This window comes from Ctenopharyngodon idella, chromosome 12 (assembly GCF_019924925.1).
Source record: "Ctenopharyngodon idella isolate HZGC_01 chromosome 12, HZGC01, whole genome shotgun sequence".
In the NCBI taxonomy this organism is placed as follows: domain Eukaryota; kingdom Metazoa; phylum Chordata; class Actinopteri; order Cypriniformes; family Xenocyprididae; genus Ctenopharyngodon; species Ctenopharyngodon idella.
Genome location: NC_067231.1, coordinates 555,326 through 572,500, shown reverse-complemented (window position 1 = coordinate 572,500; position 17,175 = coordinate 555,326). Strand labels below are relative to the sequence as shown.

The following is a 17,175-nucleotide window of genomic DNA, read 5'->3' as shown; positions in this document are numbered from 1 at the left end:
TGGACCACTCAGCGCGGTATCTCACCTGAGAGAAGCAGTGTCTGTGAAGAGAGAGACCAATTATTCTCTTGAAAAAACTGGGATTAAATGTGACAGACACTAATACATTTAATTGGTTTTTATTATATATTTTATTTAATTATTTATTTATTATTATTATATTTTTAAATACTTTTTTTAATTAAATACTCTTTTCTACATTTTTCTTATTATATATTTAAATTATTTAATTATTATTATTTTAATTATATTTTTAAATTCTCTTTTTAATTAAATACTCTTTAATTTTGTTTATTAAATATTGTATTTAATTTTATTATTACTATTATTATTAATTATTATTTTTAAATACTCATTTAAATACCATACTCTTTTTACTTGTTTTTATTATATATATTTTATTTTATTATTATTATTTTAAATATATTTTTAAATACTCTAATTAAACATTCTTTTTAATGTGTGTTTTTATTATATTTTGTATTTCATTATTATTATTATTTTTTTTAAATACTCTTTTTGATTAAATACAATTTTTAATTTTTGTTTTTTATTATACATTTTAATTGTCTATTATTATTATTATTATTTAATTTATAAATAAATTTATATATATTTATATAAATTCCTATATTTAATTTAATGTTTTTATTATATATTTTTAATAATTATTTTTTAATTAATAATATTTTATTATTAGTGTTTTAATTTTTTTTTTATTAAATAGTCATTTTACTTTTTATTATACATTACATTTAATTATATTATTATTATTTTTCAAATACTCTTTAATTAAATACTTTTTTCTACTTTTTACTATATATTTTATTTAACTATTTTTATTATTTTTATTATTTTTTTAAATATTCTTTTTAATTTTAGTTAATATATATTTTAATTATTATTATTTTAATTAATATATTTTTAATTTATTTTAATTAAATATTTAATTTTTTTTGTTTTATTATATATTTTATATAATTATTTTATCATATGTGTTAATTATTGTATTTTTAATTTTTTAATGATAGTCATTTTATTTTTTGTTTTTAATTATTATTATTATTATTATCATTATTATTCAAATACTCTTTAATGACTTTTTTCTACTTTTTAATTATATTTTGTATTTCATTATTATATTTTTAAATATTCTTTTTAATTTTTGTTTTTTATTATCATTTTTTTTTCTTTTTTTTTTTTTCTTTTACAGCCAGTCTTCTGGAACTAATTCATTGTTAATTTACAGGAATGAAGTGTGGTAAGTCATTAATAAGGCAAACAGCAATAAACGTAATGATATTAGGGCTGGACGGTATGACAATATTTACCATGTGACTGCAAAAACACAGCTTATATCCGTGTAGCTGTCAGTGACTGCTTTATGTGGTCACAGGTGTATGTCTGCTATTTTATAGTGATTTTATCAAGCTCGTCTCATTCTATACATTTTATAATGTTATATTCACTTGAGACAATAAAATAATGTGCTTTGGCCATGCCGCCCATCCCTAACAGATACTGTATACACTAATTAATACTTTTACTCATCAAGTGACAGACCTGCGTGTGGGTCCGTCCTCAGTGATGTACATGACGCGGCCGGGCAGGAACAGGGGTAAGTGTGTGGGGTGGGCGGGCGAGTCGTCAGACGACAGGCTCTGATAGGTGGTTGAGCGCCGCACCAACAGACTCTCCTCGCCGAGCAACGGCTGGTTTAGCTCCTCCTCCCGCCGGTTCTCCATCTCCGTAGGGAAATCATCAGGAGTTCCTCCAAACACCTCGTACCAGCAGCCGTGCATTAATATCTTGTACTGAGAGAGAGAAACTAATTACTGATGACAGCGAATGCAGCGTAACGTCTCGTTTAGGCTCGGTGAATAATCTTACCTTGGGTTTATTGCAATTAGACACCATTTTTAATAATCTTCTTTTTAAGTCTTCCATGTTCGGAATACTCAATCTACAGAAACCACATGAACACAGTCAGTTTGAGGAAGTGACATGAAACTCTACTGTACAAATAGAAGTCAGAAAGAAAGGAGCCAGAAACAGGCTCTCTAAATATAGCCACACTTTCACATATACAAACGAAATCAAGCTGTGTTTGTGTACGATGTGAACATGTGACTAAATCTCACCTGGGTACGAGATCTTTTCCCAGCACCACCGAGATGATGAACTGCTTAGAGTAATCGGCCAGCGCTTTACTGACGACAGACATTAGATATGAGTTGAGAACTGGGCAAAAATTAGTGTCAGGTTCTTTAAAAAAAGACTCAAAGTTATATATATATAAAACGCTGTGTGTTTGTGCGCTGTGTGTCACATTACCTCATCAGGCCCCCTGGTGGAGAGAACGCGAAGCACTCCAGTGTGGGGTGTGTGCTGCGCAGAAGCACGGCCAGCAGAGACGCTGTTCCCGCTCCCAGACTGTGACCTGTGATGACCAGCTTATACTCCTGCACAGAAACACACACAAATCCACACGATCACAGGAGATCCACCGCAACTGGAGAACGAGGCTCAGTCAGAAAGACCAAAAGCTCTTACAGGTGCGATGTTGAACGCCTGGCTCAAAATCCCATCATTCACTAGTTTCTTGTAGATGTAATTTGCTGCTTGAGAAATGCCCTGTGACACAGACAGAGTTTAAGCTCACGTCTGATATGGTTCTGATGGACTTTGTACAGGTATGATATGAGCGTAGTCACCTTGTGAGCGTAACAGGCTCCTGACACGCCTTCAACTGACAGATTCTCACATTCAGCCGAGAGGTCCGTCAACACGTCCTGCGCAAGACAAACCGTCAAATACATGTTACTACAGAAACACCAGCGCGATTACTCTGAAAAACTAGAGATATTACAATTCTGGCCGATAACAATAAGCAATAATTATTTTCATTCTATGGATGATAGCATTAACTACCAATCTTAATTAATAGAAACAGAACTGTTCATGTCAGTTCATAGTGCTTTAAACATCTGATTTAAAAAAGTGCTGGACTATTAAATGTTGAAATCAATATTAAGATGAATAAACACTGTAGAAGTATTGTTCTGTGTTAGTTGATATTAACTAATGTTAACAAAAAGTGTTCCTAATTAGCTTTAAGTGAACATTAAATGACAGAAAAGCTCATTTAAATGTCAAAATACAGGGGAAAATCCATGCACATTAAAATAATTAATATTGGCCAATATCAGAAAGCATCATTTATGTCTGTAGCATAAACAGGATTAGAAACTCTTAATCATAAATGTGAGTCAAATTAATATGCCAAACAAGGACCTAATTTGAAAATGAACAGCATGACGAACAAATCAATGAATAAAAAGTAGTGCCGTATGATTCCTGCACTGCGGAAAAACTGGACAGTAAACATGGAATTTATAGTATCACACGGAATGTCATGGAATTTGTCAAATTGAATAAATCAAAAGTAGCGCTGTACACTTGTTATAAGTTTTTTAATTAATTAGATTAAAATTTTTAATTGCTTGACAGCCTTAATAAAAACTAAAACTGAATTAAAAATAAATTAAACCTAAATAGCAATATTTTTTGTAAATCACATAACAAAATTATTAATTAACTAAACAATAATTAACATGAAATATTATTATGCAAAATATAATTATTCAAAAATATTTTAATTATTCAAAAAATATAATTATTCAAAATAAAAACTAAAATAACAATACTTCATCAAACTGCTATGAAAACAAAACAGACACCTTTAACAAAACATTTTCTAACAACTTTTCACAAAATAAATAAATATATTAACTTTTTTTATTTTATAAACATAAAACAGATAAAAGTCTCACAAAATGTATACAAAAATATACTGTATATAAAAAAACTAAAAAAAAAAACATTTAATAAAACTTTTAAAATGGAAATCAGAAAAATGAAAATGGAAAACATGAAATGTGGGAAAAATTAAACAGAATTGAGAAAAAATAAACAGTATTTCTACAAATGTATTTTTTGTTAAAAACTTTTAATAAATTGTTGCCAACTTGCATAAGTTGATTTTATTAATTAGACATGCTCTTTAATTACTAACATTCAATTTAACGATTAAATCAGAGTCCAGAAAAATAAACAGAAAAAAAAAAAAAACAGAATCCAGAAAAAATGTTCATGGAAAAAGTGGAATTATTTCATAGGACTATGGCTGTCAAGCAATTAATTTTTTTAATTTAATTAATTACATGATGTGCCAATTAATTCATCTAATTAATCAAAAAATTACCCCCAAAACATCAGTAAAGGTCATTATTGTGTTAAATGAGAAAAGCATTAAATAGATTTTACAAAAAGTAGCTTTAGAAAGAAATATTTTATTTGATTAAACAGAGAATTTATTACATATAAACTTTTAGGCTTCAAATCTACTTACAAACCAAAACAATTTGGTTACCAACATTTTTCAAAATATCTTCTATTATGTTACGCAAAAACAAACAAACATCACACAGGTTTGAGAGTAAATGTAAATAAACAGAATGTGTTAAATAATTTTAATCATGTTAAATCGACAGCCCTACATAGAAGCCTATAAGAAGTCAGGAATGATTGTCGGACCACAAGAGAGCGATTTGTTTAGGGAAATCACATGTCTGACCATCACACACACTGACCTCTGCAGATTTGTACGAGTGAAGGTTTGTCAAACACGTTTGCTTTCATTCTTCCTGATAATCATCAGTGACTCAAACTCACCTTGAGCGACAGCGTTCCCCTCACAGCAACAAGCACCGCCTCCCGCTTGTGATCTAACGCCACGAAAAACGGGATCTCGTAGATCTACACAATAAAAGACACAGCTGTAAGCGCTCTGAAACACACTGCACACGAGGTGCGAGACCACGAGACGTCACCTGGTTATGGAAGCTGATGTGGATGAAGTCTCGGTACTGCAGGCCTGTGCTCTGTAAGATGGAGGTGAAGTGGCAGCCGAGGTGATCTCCTCCGACCAGGTCGTACTCCTCGTGACGGCTCCGACAGCTGAAACACACATCAGTTAGTGCGTTTCTGCATTTAACACGGCTAGAGCTCGGCTGGAAAACTGTACACCCACCAGTCTCCGCTGAGTTTGCAGACCCCCGTGAGCGGGTTGGAGTAGACGTACAGCGGCCATCCGTACGCAGCTGCTGCAAACCGCATGTAGTGAGTGGCTTTCTCCAGCTCGATCTCCAGATCTTCCCTCTGGGAATCACACAGCACAAATTATACTTCACATGAATTCATTACTGCAAGCCTGACATATGAAATAATAGAATAAAATGTGGGCTTTATAGGGTTAATTCTCAGTAGTGAAGCTCAGACTCACTATCGGGGAGGACGGGCTGTGGGTCAGGACCTCGTCAGGGTCTCTGCTGCGCTCCATTTTGTCCTGTTCCTGGTGCAGAAGAGCCAGACCAGCGGCGATATCACTGGGAACCAGATCTGTGTCCTGGAAACAGGAAAACTTCATTTAACCTCTGCCAGAAGCATCACAATATATCAGTATCATTTAGGTCATCGGCCGATATTGGAGATTGTTTTTATTTATAGCTATTGTCTGATGCTTTAATTTTGCATGCTCACTTCCTCTATTTTTACATATAAATTACCTTCACCATCTTCTAACACTCACTTAAAGGGTTAGTTCACCCAAAAATGAAAATAATGTCATTAATTCCTCACCCTCATGTCGTTCCACACCCGTAAGACCTTCATTCATCTTCAGAACACAAATTAAGATATTTTTGATGAAATCCGATGGCTCAGTGAGGCCTGCATAGCCAGCAATGACATTTCCTCTCTCAAGATCCATTAATGTACTAAACACATATTTAAATCAGTTCATGTGAGTACAGTGGTTCAATATTAATATTATAAAGCCACGAGAATATTTTTGATGTGCCAAAAAAAGAAAATAACGACTTATATAGTGATGGCCGATTTCAAAACACTGCTTCATGAAGCTTCGGAGCGTTATGAATCTTTTGTGTCGAATCAGCGGTTTGGAGCGCCAAAGTCACGTGATTTCAGCAGTTTGGCGGTTTGACACGTGATCCGAATCATGATTCGACACAAAAGATTCATAACGCTCCGAAGCTTCATGAAGCAGTGTTTTGAAATCGGCCATCACTATATAAGTCGTTATTTTGTTTTTTTGGCACACCAAAAATATTCTGGTCGCTTTATAATATTAATATTGAACCACTGTACTCACATGAACTGATTTAAATATGTTTTTAGTACATTAATGGATCTTGAGAGAGGAAATGTCATTGCTGGCTATGCAGGCCTCACTGAGCCATCGGATTTCATCAAAAATATCTTAATTTGTGTTCTGAAGATGAACGAAGGTCTTACGGGTGTGGAACGGCATGAGGGTGAGTAATAAATGAGAGAATTTTAATTTTGGGGTGAACTAACCCTTTAATATTAAAAAATAATAATAATAATAATAGCAAAATCTCAATTAGCAAATCTCAAAATAAAGATATTCATATTGCACATTATAATGTTGCAATGCCTAAATTCACTTGTAGCATTTAAATTCACTGTTTTTAGTTCAGAAATGTAGAAATATATTTTAATATCAGCCATGTATCGGTTCTCTCAGCCTATAACATATTACTATTATTATAATTAATGACAGTATCATTATGTATTAATCTTTGTTAATCTTAGTTAATAAAAATACAACAATGCATTGTTAGCTCATGTTAAAGGATTAGTTCACTTCAGAATTCAAATTTCCTGATAATTTACTCTCCTCCATGTCATCCAAGATGTTCATGTCTTTGTTTCTTCAGTGGAAAAGAAATGAAGGTTTTTGAGGAAAACATTCCAGGATTTTTCTCCATATAGTGGACTTCACTGGGGTTCAACGGGTTGAAGGTCCAAATGTCAGTTTCAGTGCAGCTTCAAAGAGCTCTACATGATCCCAGACGAGGAATAAGAGTCTTATCTAGAGAAACCATCGGACATTTTCTAAACAAAAATAAAAATGTATATACTTTTTAACCACAAATGCTCGTCTTGCACTGCTCTGTGATGCTCCACGCATTACGTAATCACGTTGGAAAGGTCACGCGTGACGTAGGTGGAAGTACCGATCCAGTGTTTACAAAGCGAACGTGGAAAGACTAAGTCAAACGGCCTTTACAGAAACAGGTAAAACAACGATGTCGGACAATTTTGAAGTTTGAGGAGAAAATGAGATGGAGTTTTTCACTCTACCACGGTACTTCCTCCTACATCACGCATGACCATTCCAACGTGATTACGTAATGCGTGGAGCATCACAGAGCAGTGCAAGACGAACATTTGTGCTTAAAAAATTTTTTTTTTTTTTTTTTTAATAAAATGTCCGATGGTTTCTCTAGATAAGACTCTTATTCCTCGTCTGGGATCATGTAGAGCTCTTTGAAGCTGCACTGAAACTGACATTTGGACCTTCAACCCGTTGAACCCCAGTGAAGTCCACTATATGGAGAAAAATCCTGGAATGTTTTCCTTTTCAACTGAAGAAAGAAAGACATGAACATCTTGGATGACATGGAGGTGAGTGAATAACTTGAATTCTAAAGTGAACTAATCCTTTAATAAAAATGTTCACATTCAAGTTAGTTCACAGCGCATTAGATAATGTTAACAAATACAACTTTTGATCTTAAAAATGTATTAGTAAATGTTCAGATCACCATTAAGATTAATAAATGCTGTATTCTTCATTGTTAGTTCATGTTAACTAATGTAGTTACTAATGTTTAGAAATGAAACCTTTTTGTAAAGTGTTACCAATACTGGTGCACCCCTAGCCATTTTCATATCATTTGCATCAGAACTGGAGATGTATGCACTTTTCAGTGAAATTAAGTTTCATAAAGCGGTAGAAACAAATTGACTGGCTTGTCTCTAACCAGGAAGAAGCCGCTGACGAGCTGTGCGATGCTGGAGAAGGCGGCGCGGTGGTTGTCGTCCTGCGGCAGGCAGCAGCAGAGGAGACGCAGCCGGCTCTCCCACACCCGCGAGGCCACCGTGTGCGCGGTGTAGAAGAGCTGAGACGACTCGCTGCTCTCCATATCCCTCACGCCCACCTGACCGTCCAGCAGAACGCTCGGCCGCTGGCTGCCCAGAGGATCGAACACGATCACCACACCCACCACCATAGACAGAAGGATGATCCAGCTGAGGACGCCAACAGAGACAAATCTTTTGTCACATTATAAATGTCATTTTTGATCAATTTAATGCTTCCTTGCTGAATAAAAGCATTAATATACATATTTTTCCCGTACCTGGAAACCACCGCCCCAATCACAGCTCCGACCTCTGCCGGCTTGCATCCCGTGCTGTTGTCAGACACCCAGACGGCCCCCAGACAGGCCCACACCAGCTCAGGGGCGTACAGGGCGGCGCGCACATACACCAGGACCGGCATCGAGCGTCGAGGACCTGGATTCATGATGGTTCCTAAGACGAACCACACATTGATGACACCATCCCAGATATCAGGAAATCACTTATCCGTTCGTTCGGGAAAGACACGTACCTTGAGCACTGACGTACACAATGGCACACAATGTGAAGATGATGACAGCCAACAGCACAAGAAGAACTACAAGGTAATTATGCAAATACGCTCCACCTTGACAGTCGAATCGTCCCTTATGGTTAATGTACAGAAGTAACGTCCCGACCCACCTAAGAGACAAAATAATGGCATGATGAGAGCTTTCAGAAACAAAAAACACTACCTTATGTCAGTATTGCCATTGAATAGTGGATAATTAATCTGGTAATACCATGTTTATAAGCATGTAGTGACAAATACCGTGGTAATTTCACAGTTAGAGAGTTTTTTTTTTAAATGCCATCCCAGCAAACAGGGAACGTTCTGAGAACTTTGGCTAACGTTACGCTCCTCTCAAAGTTATGAACAAATATTATTCCAGTCACGTTAAAGGGATAGTTCACCCGAAAATGAAAATTATTCCATAATTTGCTCACCCTAAATCCATCCTAGGTGTATATGACTATCTTCTTTCAGACAAACACAACTGGAGTTATATTAAAAAAAAATATTCTGGCTCTTCCAAACTTTATAATGGGAGTGAATGGGGCTCAACATTTTGAAGCTCAAAAAAGTGCATCAATCCATCATAAAAAATAATCCATACAACTCCAGGGCGTTAATAAAGACCTTCTGAAGTGAAGCGATGGGTTTTTGTAAGAAAAATATCCATATTTAAAACTTTATAAACTAATAACTGGCTTCCGGCAATGGCCGTATGCGAATCAAGTTCTGGCGGAAGAGTGACCTCTGACCCGACTCATGACGCAATGATGAACACAGAAGCTCAGAGTATAGAAAAACCCATTGCTTCGCTTTAGAAGGCCTTTATTAAACCCCTGGATTACTTTTATGATGGATGGATGCGCTTTTTTGAGCTTCAAAATGTTGAGCCCCAAAATGTTGAGCCCCATTCACTGCCATTATAAAGCTTGAAAGAGCCAGAATATTTTTAATATAACTCTGATTGTGTTCGTCTGAAAGAAGATAGTCATATACACCTCGGATGGATTTAGGGTGAGTAAATCATGGGATAATTTTCATTTTTGGGTGAGCTATCACTTTAATAGTTAGTAATGTTAGTACGTTCTCAAAACATTCAGAAAACGTTATACCTGAATATTCTCTGGACGTTCAAAACGTCATTTATAACTGAGTTATACACACATCATTTTGCAAACATTATGGGAACGTTATTTTGAAAACATGAGCACAAAAACAATATTTACACATCGTTCATCATGGAACGTTTCATTTTTTTTTTTTAAATGTTACAACTGGTTTCAGAATGTTTAGAGAACACTGATGATTAAAAATCTGAACGTTCAGAAATATCGTTTCTGTAACTAAAAAAATGGAAACGTTCTTAGAACGTATTTTTATTAGCATGGGCGGTATATGAATATGGTGATCAATTGTTCAATATCGTGGTCCAAGCATTACACAACTCCTGCTCGTGTGGAAAGGACAAAAACAGAAGTGAACTAATAACTGTTCTAGTGCTCTTACCACACAGCTCTGATAAATAACTCGAAGGCACCAGGAAACACAAGATCATCGCTGGCGATCCGCCATCGGCGTCCAAACACCACCATTCCGGGCATCCTGACGGCACTCTGCTGCTGCTGTTCACAACCTCAATCCTGACCTTCTGTCGCGATTATGAATGTATGACACTGAGCATCACAGAATCCCATTGCTCTGCCCGCCTGTAATCGGAATCCGGATCTTGATATTACGGATATTACAACATTGTAATACACGACTCGTTCTCTGACGTCTGCGCTGCAGCGGGCAGGGTTTGTTTTCTTTTTCGGTGTAGCAACGAAATGTGTCCGTGAGAGGAAGTTCCGGCAGCAAAATAGTTCCGTAATTGAAAGACTCAAGTGGGCGAACAGGTCAAAAACAGCGATTCTTTGCGTTATAATAAAGAAATATGTACTATATAATATAAAGTTTTTATTGATTAAAAAAATTTTTACAATAATAATATAACTTACCTTCCGCCCCTTTAGTCAAATCGTCGGTTTTCGGGTCTAATCGGAGGAGTCCGGAAGAGATTCTCGGTTGATTCATTGAAATGATCCGATACAAAAGAACGATTTGTTCACATCAATACAGGACAAGATTTTTGCTTTGGTATTTAGAAGGTTCTGGATTTTCGTGTTGATGATGATGATGATGATGATGAGACGCTAAATATACGTGGCTTTATGAGTCAAAACAAAATGGCATTAAATTTTCAAAACAAGCATCGTTTCCCATTAAATCTTTATTTGAGGCTGTGTCATCATGCAAAAGCTCAGTTAAAAACAAACCTAACACCTGTTTTTAAAATAAAGTGGTTATTATTGAGATAGAAATGTGTGTATTTAAAGTCTGCTTGGTTTACTCCATAAAATATCTTAAATAAAATGAACACCTCACCAATATGCATTTTTAGGCAATAGGCCTACTGGTCAAAACTGCTGAAAAGTGATTCAGGATGAATGATTAATATTTAGCCAAATATTCAGTTTCAATCAAACTGTAGGTGAATTTTCAGAAGAACAATTTTGAAATAAACAGCATAATAATCTTTAAGAACATTTGTACGATTTATTTTTTGGTTCTTTAAGAAGCCATTTACAGTGATAAAGGCAGTGTCAATCCTGTACGCTGACAGACAGTGGCGGTTCCCAAGTGTTTTTAAGTACAAATTTGAAGTTTTCCATCTTTCAGACATTGAAATTGTGCCATTTGATCCGAATTAGACAAGCGGTTTGGGAAACCTCTAGATTATGACTGACCTTCTTTAACAAAGGATTATTGCATTAAGAAATCCAGCAGTTTTATTCCATTCAATTTTATCCTTACGGAGCAACAAATACTCCCTTAATCTTCTTGAAAACATGTACATTTAATAATCAGATTGAAAATACGCTTACAAACAAAATCAATATTCATCATAAGAATCAGTCCCTGCCTGTTAGCATTGCCCGATGAGGCAATTTCAGCTCGTTTGTGATTCCGTCGGTCAAATCATAGTACACGTTTCATGTAGAAAACTTTCTTTTATACAGAATAATAAAAAAGGGTAAGACAAGATGCATAAAACAGGAATCCGAAAAGCCATGGTACGGCCTGGGCTTGAATCCAGAGCACCTGATGTGACCAGGAACGGATGTCTTTCGCACTCCGTCTCAGGCATCTTTCTCGTCCTCTGCGTCCCGCGGCCCTCCACGCGCTGCCAGGGCTCCTGTCTTCGGCCCTTAAGCTGGGAGACTCAGCTTTTTTCCTTTCAACACTGAAAAAAATCAGATTAGAACAAGATTTATTAAGGAGGATCTGTTTTTGAACAGGTTTTCCTGCTTGAATGTTGATTATTCTCCTCATATTCTCCATTGTTCAGCTCCTCTCTTCCCAGTCTGTCAGTAACGCTCTGTTTAGTTCCTGTCTCTATGAAGCCCCTCCTTCTGAAAAGCACAATGTGCTCTGATTGGTCGGCTGGAGCAGTGTGTTGTGATTGGTGTTTGGGAAATGTCCCGCCCCTTACCATAACCGCCAGTTTCAACACACTACTAACTAACTCAACCAGGCCCCGCCCCTTTATTCTGCTGTATTAATTATTTAAATGAGGAATATTGTGAAGAAAACTCAAGATGGAGGCGTTTCAGAGAGTTTACGTTCGCAAAGGTTTCTTTTTATGCGCTGCTTTTTGCAGCATTGAGGATTCCAGCCAATCAGACACGTTTCTGTTGAGCGTATGAACGCAATGGCCAATCAGAGGAATTTAGATTAGAATAAAAAAAAAAACACTCACTGACTGATTTCTGCACTCTCGTGAATAAACAACAAAGCGCAGATATGATATAAGAAAGATTCATTTTGCAAATTATAACGGGTGTTTTTGCAAACGTGCGGAAATTAAAGGAGTGGTTGATTATGATTTGACTTTTTTAACTTTAGTTAGTGTGTAATGTTGCTGTTTGATCAGAAACAACATCTGCAAAGTTACGACACTCAAAGTTCAATGCAAAGGGAGATATTTTCTTTTAAAGAATTCACTGTTTAAGGACTACAACAAACGGCTGGTAGGGACTACAACAAGCTTCGTCCTGGGTTGGTGACATCACTAACCCCAAGATTTACATAAACCCCGCCCCCGAGAACACACAACAAAGGGGGCGGGGCCATGTTGGGCTGCTTTAGAGAAGAGGAAGAGTTGTTGTAGTAGAGTGTTGCTGACATGCCGTCATTTTACACCGGACTGCTTCACAAACGAGGGTCAATTCAACACAAAAGATTAACATGACGGCACATGCTAGTGGATGAGTTGAATCAACTCCACAGCAACTACATAAATTTATCCACTAACCATTCAGAAACGTCTAAAAGTTGTAACTTCTTCCTGAGTCTCTCCATCAGTGTCGACTCCGGTTTGAACAATGTAAGGCTGAACACTTTCGTCATTTTGGCTGAGTGAGATTCTCCAGCTTTGTTGTTGTTGAGCGACCGAAGCGTGAGCTGTTAAAGCTCCGCCCACTTCTGGAAAGGGGGCGGGAGCAACAGCTCATTTGCATTTAAAGGGACACACACAAAAACGGCGTGTTTTTGCTCACATATAGCCACCTTTACTCCATTGAAACACTTAAAGTCAATATTTAATCTTTGGCGAAAGAGATTCACACAAGCAGCAAATCGCTAGTTCAAAACCCTTCACACACTAATAAGTACGAACAAACACCACATCTGAGGGATTTTAAAGCAGAAATCCTAAGACTCTCACCTTTTGTTACGTATAGATAAAAGAAGTCACAGTAGAGGATTGTCTGAACGATGCCGGCGACGATGGCGATCATGTCGAAGAAGCCTTCGAAGTAGAAGCGCCAGATCCAGTTGATGAGATACAGGGCGCGATACAGGCCGAGGAAGAACAGGTAGTGTGTGGTGATGGTCTCAGCTTCTCCAGTCTTGCTGATCATGAACAGCTGTGGAAGGATGGCCACCTGACTCCAGATAGATGGAAAAAGTCCACAGGATCTAGAGCGAAGAGATGACGGCAGTGTGAGCTAGTGCTTTCAACCGCTGAATACATGCAAGTGTGCTTGTGCTCTGTCTCACCTCCAGAGGAGAGAAGTCATGGTTGACGAGGAACGCCAGGCCGCCGACAGGCACCACCAGGAACTCCACCCTGAAAGTGTCGTGGTTGCCGTCATATGTGGCCTTGAATTTGGCATATATCAGGTAAACCGTGGCATAGGCACAGGCGATATAGATGACCTACATGGGGAACAGGCAACAAAACAACGTTACAAGAAAAGTCCCGGTGCTTTATGGGCAATTTAAACAAATGTTATGAATTTTTACTTTTTTGTACTACATTGGAATGGTACAAAACTGAGTGACTTCTGTGGCGTTTTCAATATGAACACTCACAAACATCATGGGCATGACTGGAAAGGGTTCATTGGTCTTTAAAAAAAGGTCAGACCCATAATCTTTGTGGACCTTTAAAATTTGCATAGGAAATTAATGGGAAATATAAAAAAAAAAGAAAGAAAAAGAACATTTCTTTCAAATCAGCCACAATGAAGTCTATATATCTATTATAAACCTAATAAAATTAAGTAATTATGTCTGAAAATACTCTTATAAGCAACTGGGGAATATAAGGCTGATTTGCATTTATATGTCACATTAAAGTCCTTAAATGTTATTTTTAATAAATAAATTTATTTAGTGTACACACACACACACACATAATACATATATGCACTGGATTTAAAAAGTTGACACTGAAATTAAATTATTAAACAATATGATTTTATGATATTTTGATTTAGAATATTATATATACATATATAAATTAATATGCATAATTGAGGAGAATATTGTCTAATACCATGATCAAATTATTATTAAATTACTGAATTATTAAATAATATTATTTTTTTCTAATATTTTTATTATATTTTTGTAATATTTATTATATTTTTTATTTTATATATAAATTAATATGCATAATCGAGGTGAATATTGTCTAATACATTGATCAAATTATTATTAAATTACTGAAATTAAATTATTAAATAATGTTATTTTTTTCTAATATTTTTATTATTATATTTTTGTAATATTTATTATATTTTTTATTTTATATATAAATAAATATGCATAATTTTGAGGTGAATATTGTCTAGTATCATGATAAAATTATTATTTAATTACTGAAATTAAATTATTAAATAATATGATTTATTCCTAATATTTTTATTATAGCAATATTTATTATATATTTTTTATTTTTATATATTTTTATTATATTTATTTTTATTTTATATATAAATTAATATGCAAAATGAACATTGTATAGTACCATGATATATATATCGGACAAAATATTGTGCTTATTATGTTTTGAGGAACACTATACAATAATCATGGACGTACAGCTCAAATCTCCAAAACTGTTTGACAAGATTATGTTTCAGTGACATCAGCAATAAAAAAAATCTGACAACAATTGCATCATAAATTTTCCTTCTTCAGCTCAAATCATGCTTGTTTTTTCAGGCTGGTGGAGTTAACGCACATCCCGATCCTCAAATTCTGATTGGCTTTTAACTGTTTCCCCATTAATTTTCCGACAAGCTTTCTCTTACAGCTATACTGAGAGCATGAGAACATGTGGAAGGATGAACTTCAATCTGTTCAGATTCACCTTCATGATGGAGTTGTAGAAGGAGATGAAGGCGGTGAGAAGGTCCAGGTAGCGTGTGGTGAACACCAGCGCAAACAGAATCTGACTCTTCCCAGATATCCCTGAAAAACAAACAACAACAAGATGCATTTCAGCACAGTTTAGTCTCATTCACACCCAGATTACTGCTGTGACAACACTAAAGCATGCACACGTGTAGAGTTCCTGTAACATTAACTCACAAAACAACATTACAGTGACTGTCCATGAAAAATAAATAATATTCTAATGACATCCTGCTGCCACGTCACAGGTCAGAGCATGAATGAATGAATGAATGAAGTCAGGAGTTATCTACAGCCTGATAACAGACACAGTGCGAAACTCCAGAGTTTGAAACACTGAGTTTGTTCAAATCACTGTGCAACTCGATCTGAAACGAAACCAGGAACAAGATCTTCTGGAGTAATGCAACTCACAACCGAGCCTGAAAACATTAGATTAACAACACAACAGCACTTCAGTCCTCTCCACACAAATGAGGCCTAGTGTAAGAGTTTATAACTCAGATGAGTGGATCAGATGCATTAACGTCATATATAAACAAATCAGAACCGAATATGAAGTTCACACTGGATCTGAATCACAGCAGTCTCACCTGCACACGACCTGGTCTTCCATATCTTCATCAGTAGGATGATGATGGCTGCTAAATGGGACAGATCCCCCGTCAGTCTGAAGATGTTCATGTTTCTTTGGATCGGGTGAATGTGTTGTTCAAATGTGTGCGGGGAACCGGCTGTGCGACGCTTCGAGTGCTGATCTTGTCCCCCTTCAGCGCTATAAACACGGCTTTTCCCGACTGAAAGATGGCGAGAGCAGCGCGACGTGGCCCGGAGACGTGGCCAACACTATGAGCGCTCCGTGCGGCCTGACAGCGGGTTGGCTGAGCACAGGATGATGCTCGGAGATCAGCGTTGGAAGGAAAATATCTAAATGTGTTGCTTGCACATACGTGGTCTTCCTCTAGGGGGCGCGTGGAGGCCCTGAAAACAGAGCCGCATTTTGTACACAATGGCCCCGTTTCACAGACAGGGCCAGGATTAGGTCTTAGTTCAGTTAGGATATTTATGTAGCTTTTATAAACATATGCTAGAAAAAAAACATTACTGGTGTGTATCTTGAGACAAAACAATGGCAGTGACATATTTTAAGATATGTCAGTGTAACTTCCTCTCAGTTACAACAGCTCAAACATGCAGGACTAGCTTAAGCCTTGTCTGTGAAACTGGGGGCAAAAGTGTTTAAAAATTTTTAAATGTGACACTTAAATGCAAATTAGCATAATAAAAAGCTACAAAAATAAAACCCTTAGCCGGTTATCCCAGGCGACTGCGATTGGTCCATCCTCACCAGCGCGGAGAAAAGTAACTAGTGACACGTGACACCAGAAGACTTGTGACTTTCCCTTCCTCTCGTTTTTCTATTTCTATGAAGTTGTGGGAAGGGAAGGGTGTGAAGTTTGCTGGATCCTGTTCATGAGGATCTGTGGAGTTTAGAATCCAACTAACACACCTAAACCATGTCATCATCACTGACATTATAGCGACAAAACTGTGTAATTCAAGAAATAAAGAGAAATAAAGTCGGAATTGTGAGAAATAAAGTCAGAATTGTGAGAAATAAAGTCGGAATTGTGAGAAATAAAGTCAGAATTGTGAGAATTAAAGTCAGAATTGGAGAAATAAAGTCAGAATTGGAGAATTAAAGTCGAAATTGCGAGAAATAAAGTCCGAATTGTGAGAAATGAACTCATAATTGCAAGAAATAAAGACAGAATTGTGAGAAATAAAGTCAGAATTGTGAGAAATAAAGTCAGAAATGTGAGAAATAAAGTCAGAATTGCGAG

General features: G+C 36.2%; 2 protein-coding genes across 2 annotated transcripts in view; both read right to left on the bottom strand.

Annotated features, from left to right (window-relative positions):
- daglb (diacylglycerol lipase, beta) overlaps positions 1-10,411 on the bottom strand; it is an 11,091-nt gene extending 680 nt beyond the window's left edge. Inside the window, exons 1-15 of the mRNA XM_051914610.1 lie at positions 10,094-10,411; positions 8,564-8,715; positions 8,310-8,484; positions 7,932-8,199; positions 5,345-5,467; positions 5,093-5,220; positions 4,893-5,019; positions 4,735-4,818; positions 2,715-2,792; positions 2,554-2,634; positions 2,335-2,462; positions 2,142-2,210; positions 1,891-1,963; positions 1,564-1,814; positions 1-41 (exon numbers count right to left, since the gene is read on the bottom strand). The exon at positions 1-41 is cut by the window's left edge and continues 680 nt beyond it. Of these exons, the coding sequence (XP_051770570.1) occupies positions 1-41; positions 1,564-1,814; positions 1,891-1,963; positions 2,142-2,210; positions 2,335-2,462; positions 2,554-2,634; positions 2,715-2,792; positions 4,735-4,818; positions 4,893-5,019; positions 5,093-5,220; positions 5,345-5,467; positions 7,932-8,199; positions 8,310-8,484; positions 8,564-8,715; positions 10,094-10,188 (1,873 nt within the window). The 5' untranslated portion in view covers positions 10,189-10,411. The remainder of the gene's footprint in view (positions 42-1,563; positions 1,815-1,890; positions 1,964-2,141; positions 2,211-2,334; positions 2,463-2,553; positions 2,635-2,714; positions 2,793-4,734; positions 4,819-4,892; positions 5,020-5,092; positions 5,221-5,344; positions 5,468-7,931; positions 8,200-8,309; positions 8,485-8,563; positions 8,716-10,093) is intronic.
- Positions 10,412-11,168: 757 nt separating this feature from the next.
- Positions 11,169-16,231, bottom strand: kdelr2b (KDEL endoplasmic reticulum protein retention receptor 2b). The gene is given in 6 exon segments (XM_051914611.1): positions 11,169-11,870; positions 13,353-13,572; positions 13,574-13,606; positions 13,688-13,846; positions 15,288-15,388; positions 15,925-16,231. Coding segments are annotated over 6 exon segments (639 nt in total). The 5' UTR covers positions 16,016-16,231; the 3' UTR covers positions 11,169-11,835.
- Between the last annotated feature and the right edge of the window lie 944 nt (positions 16,232-17,175).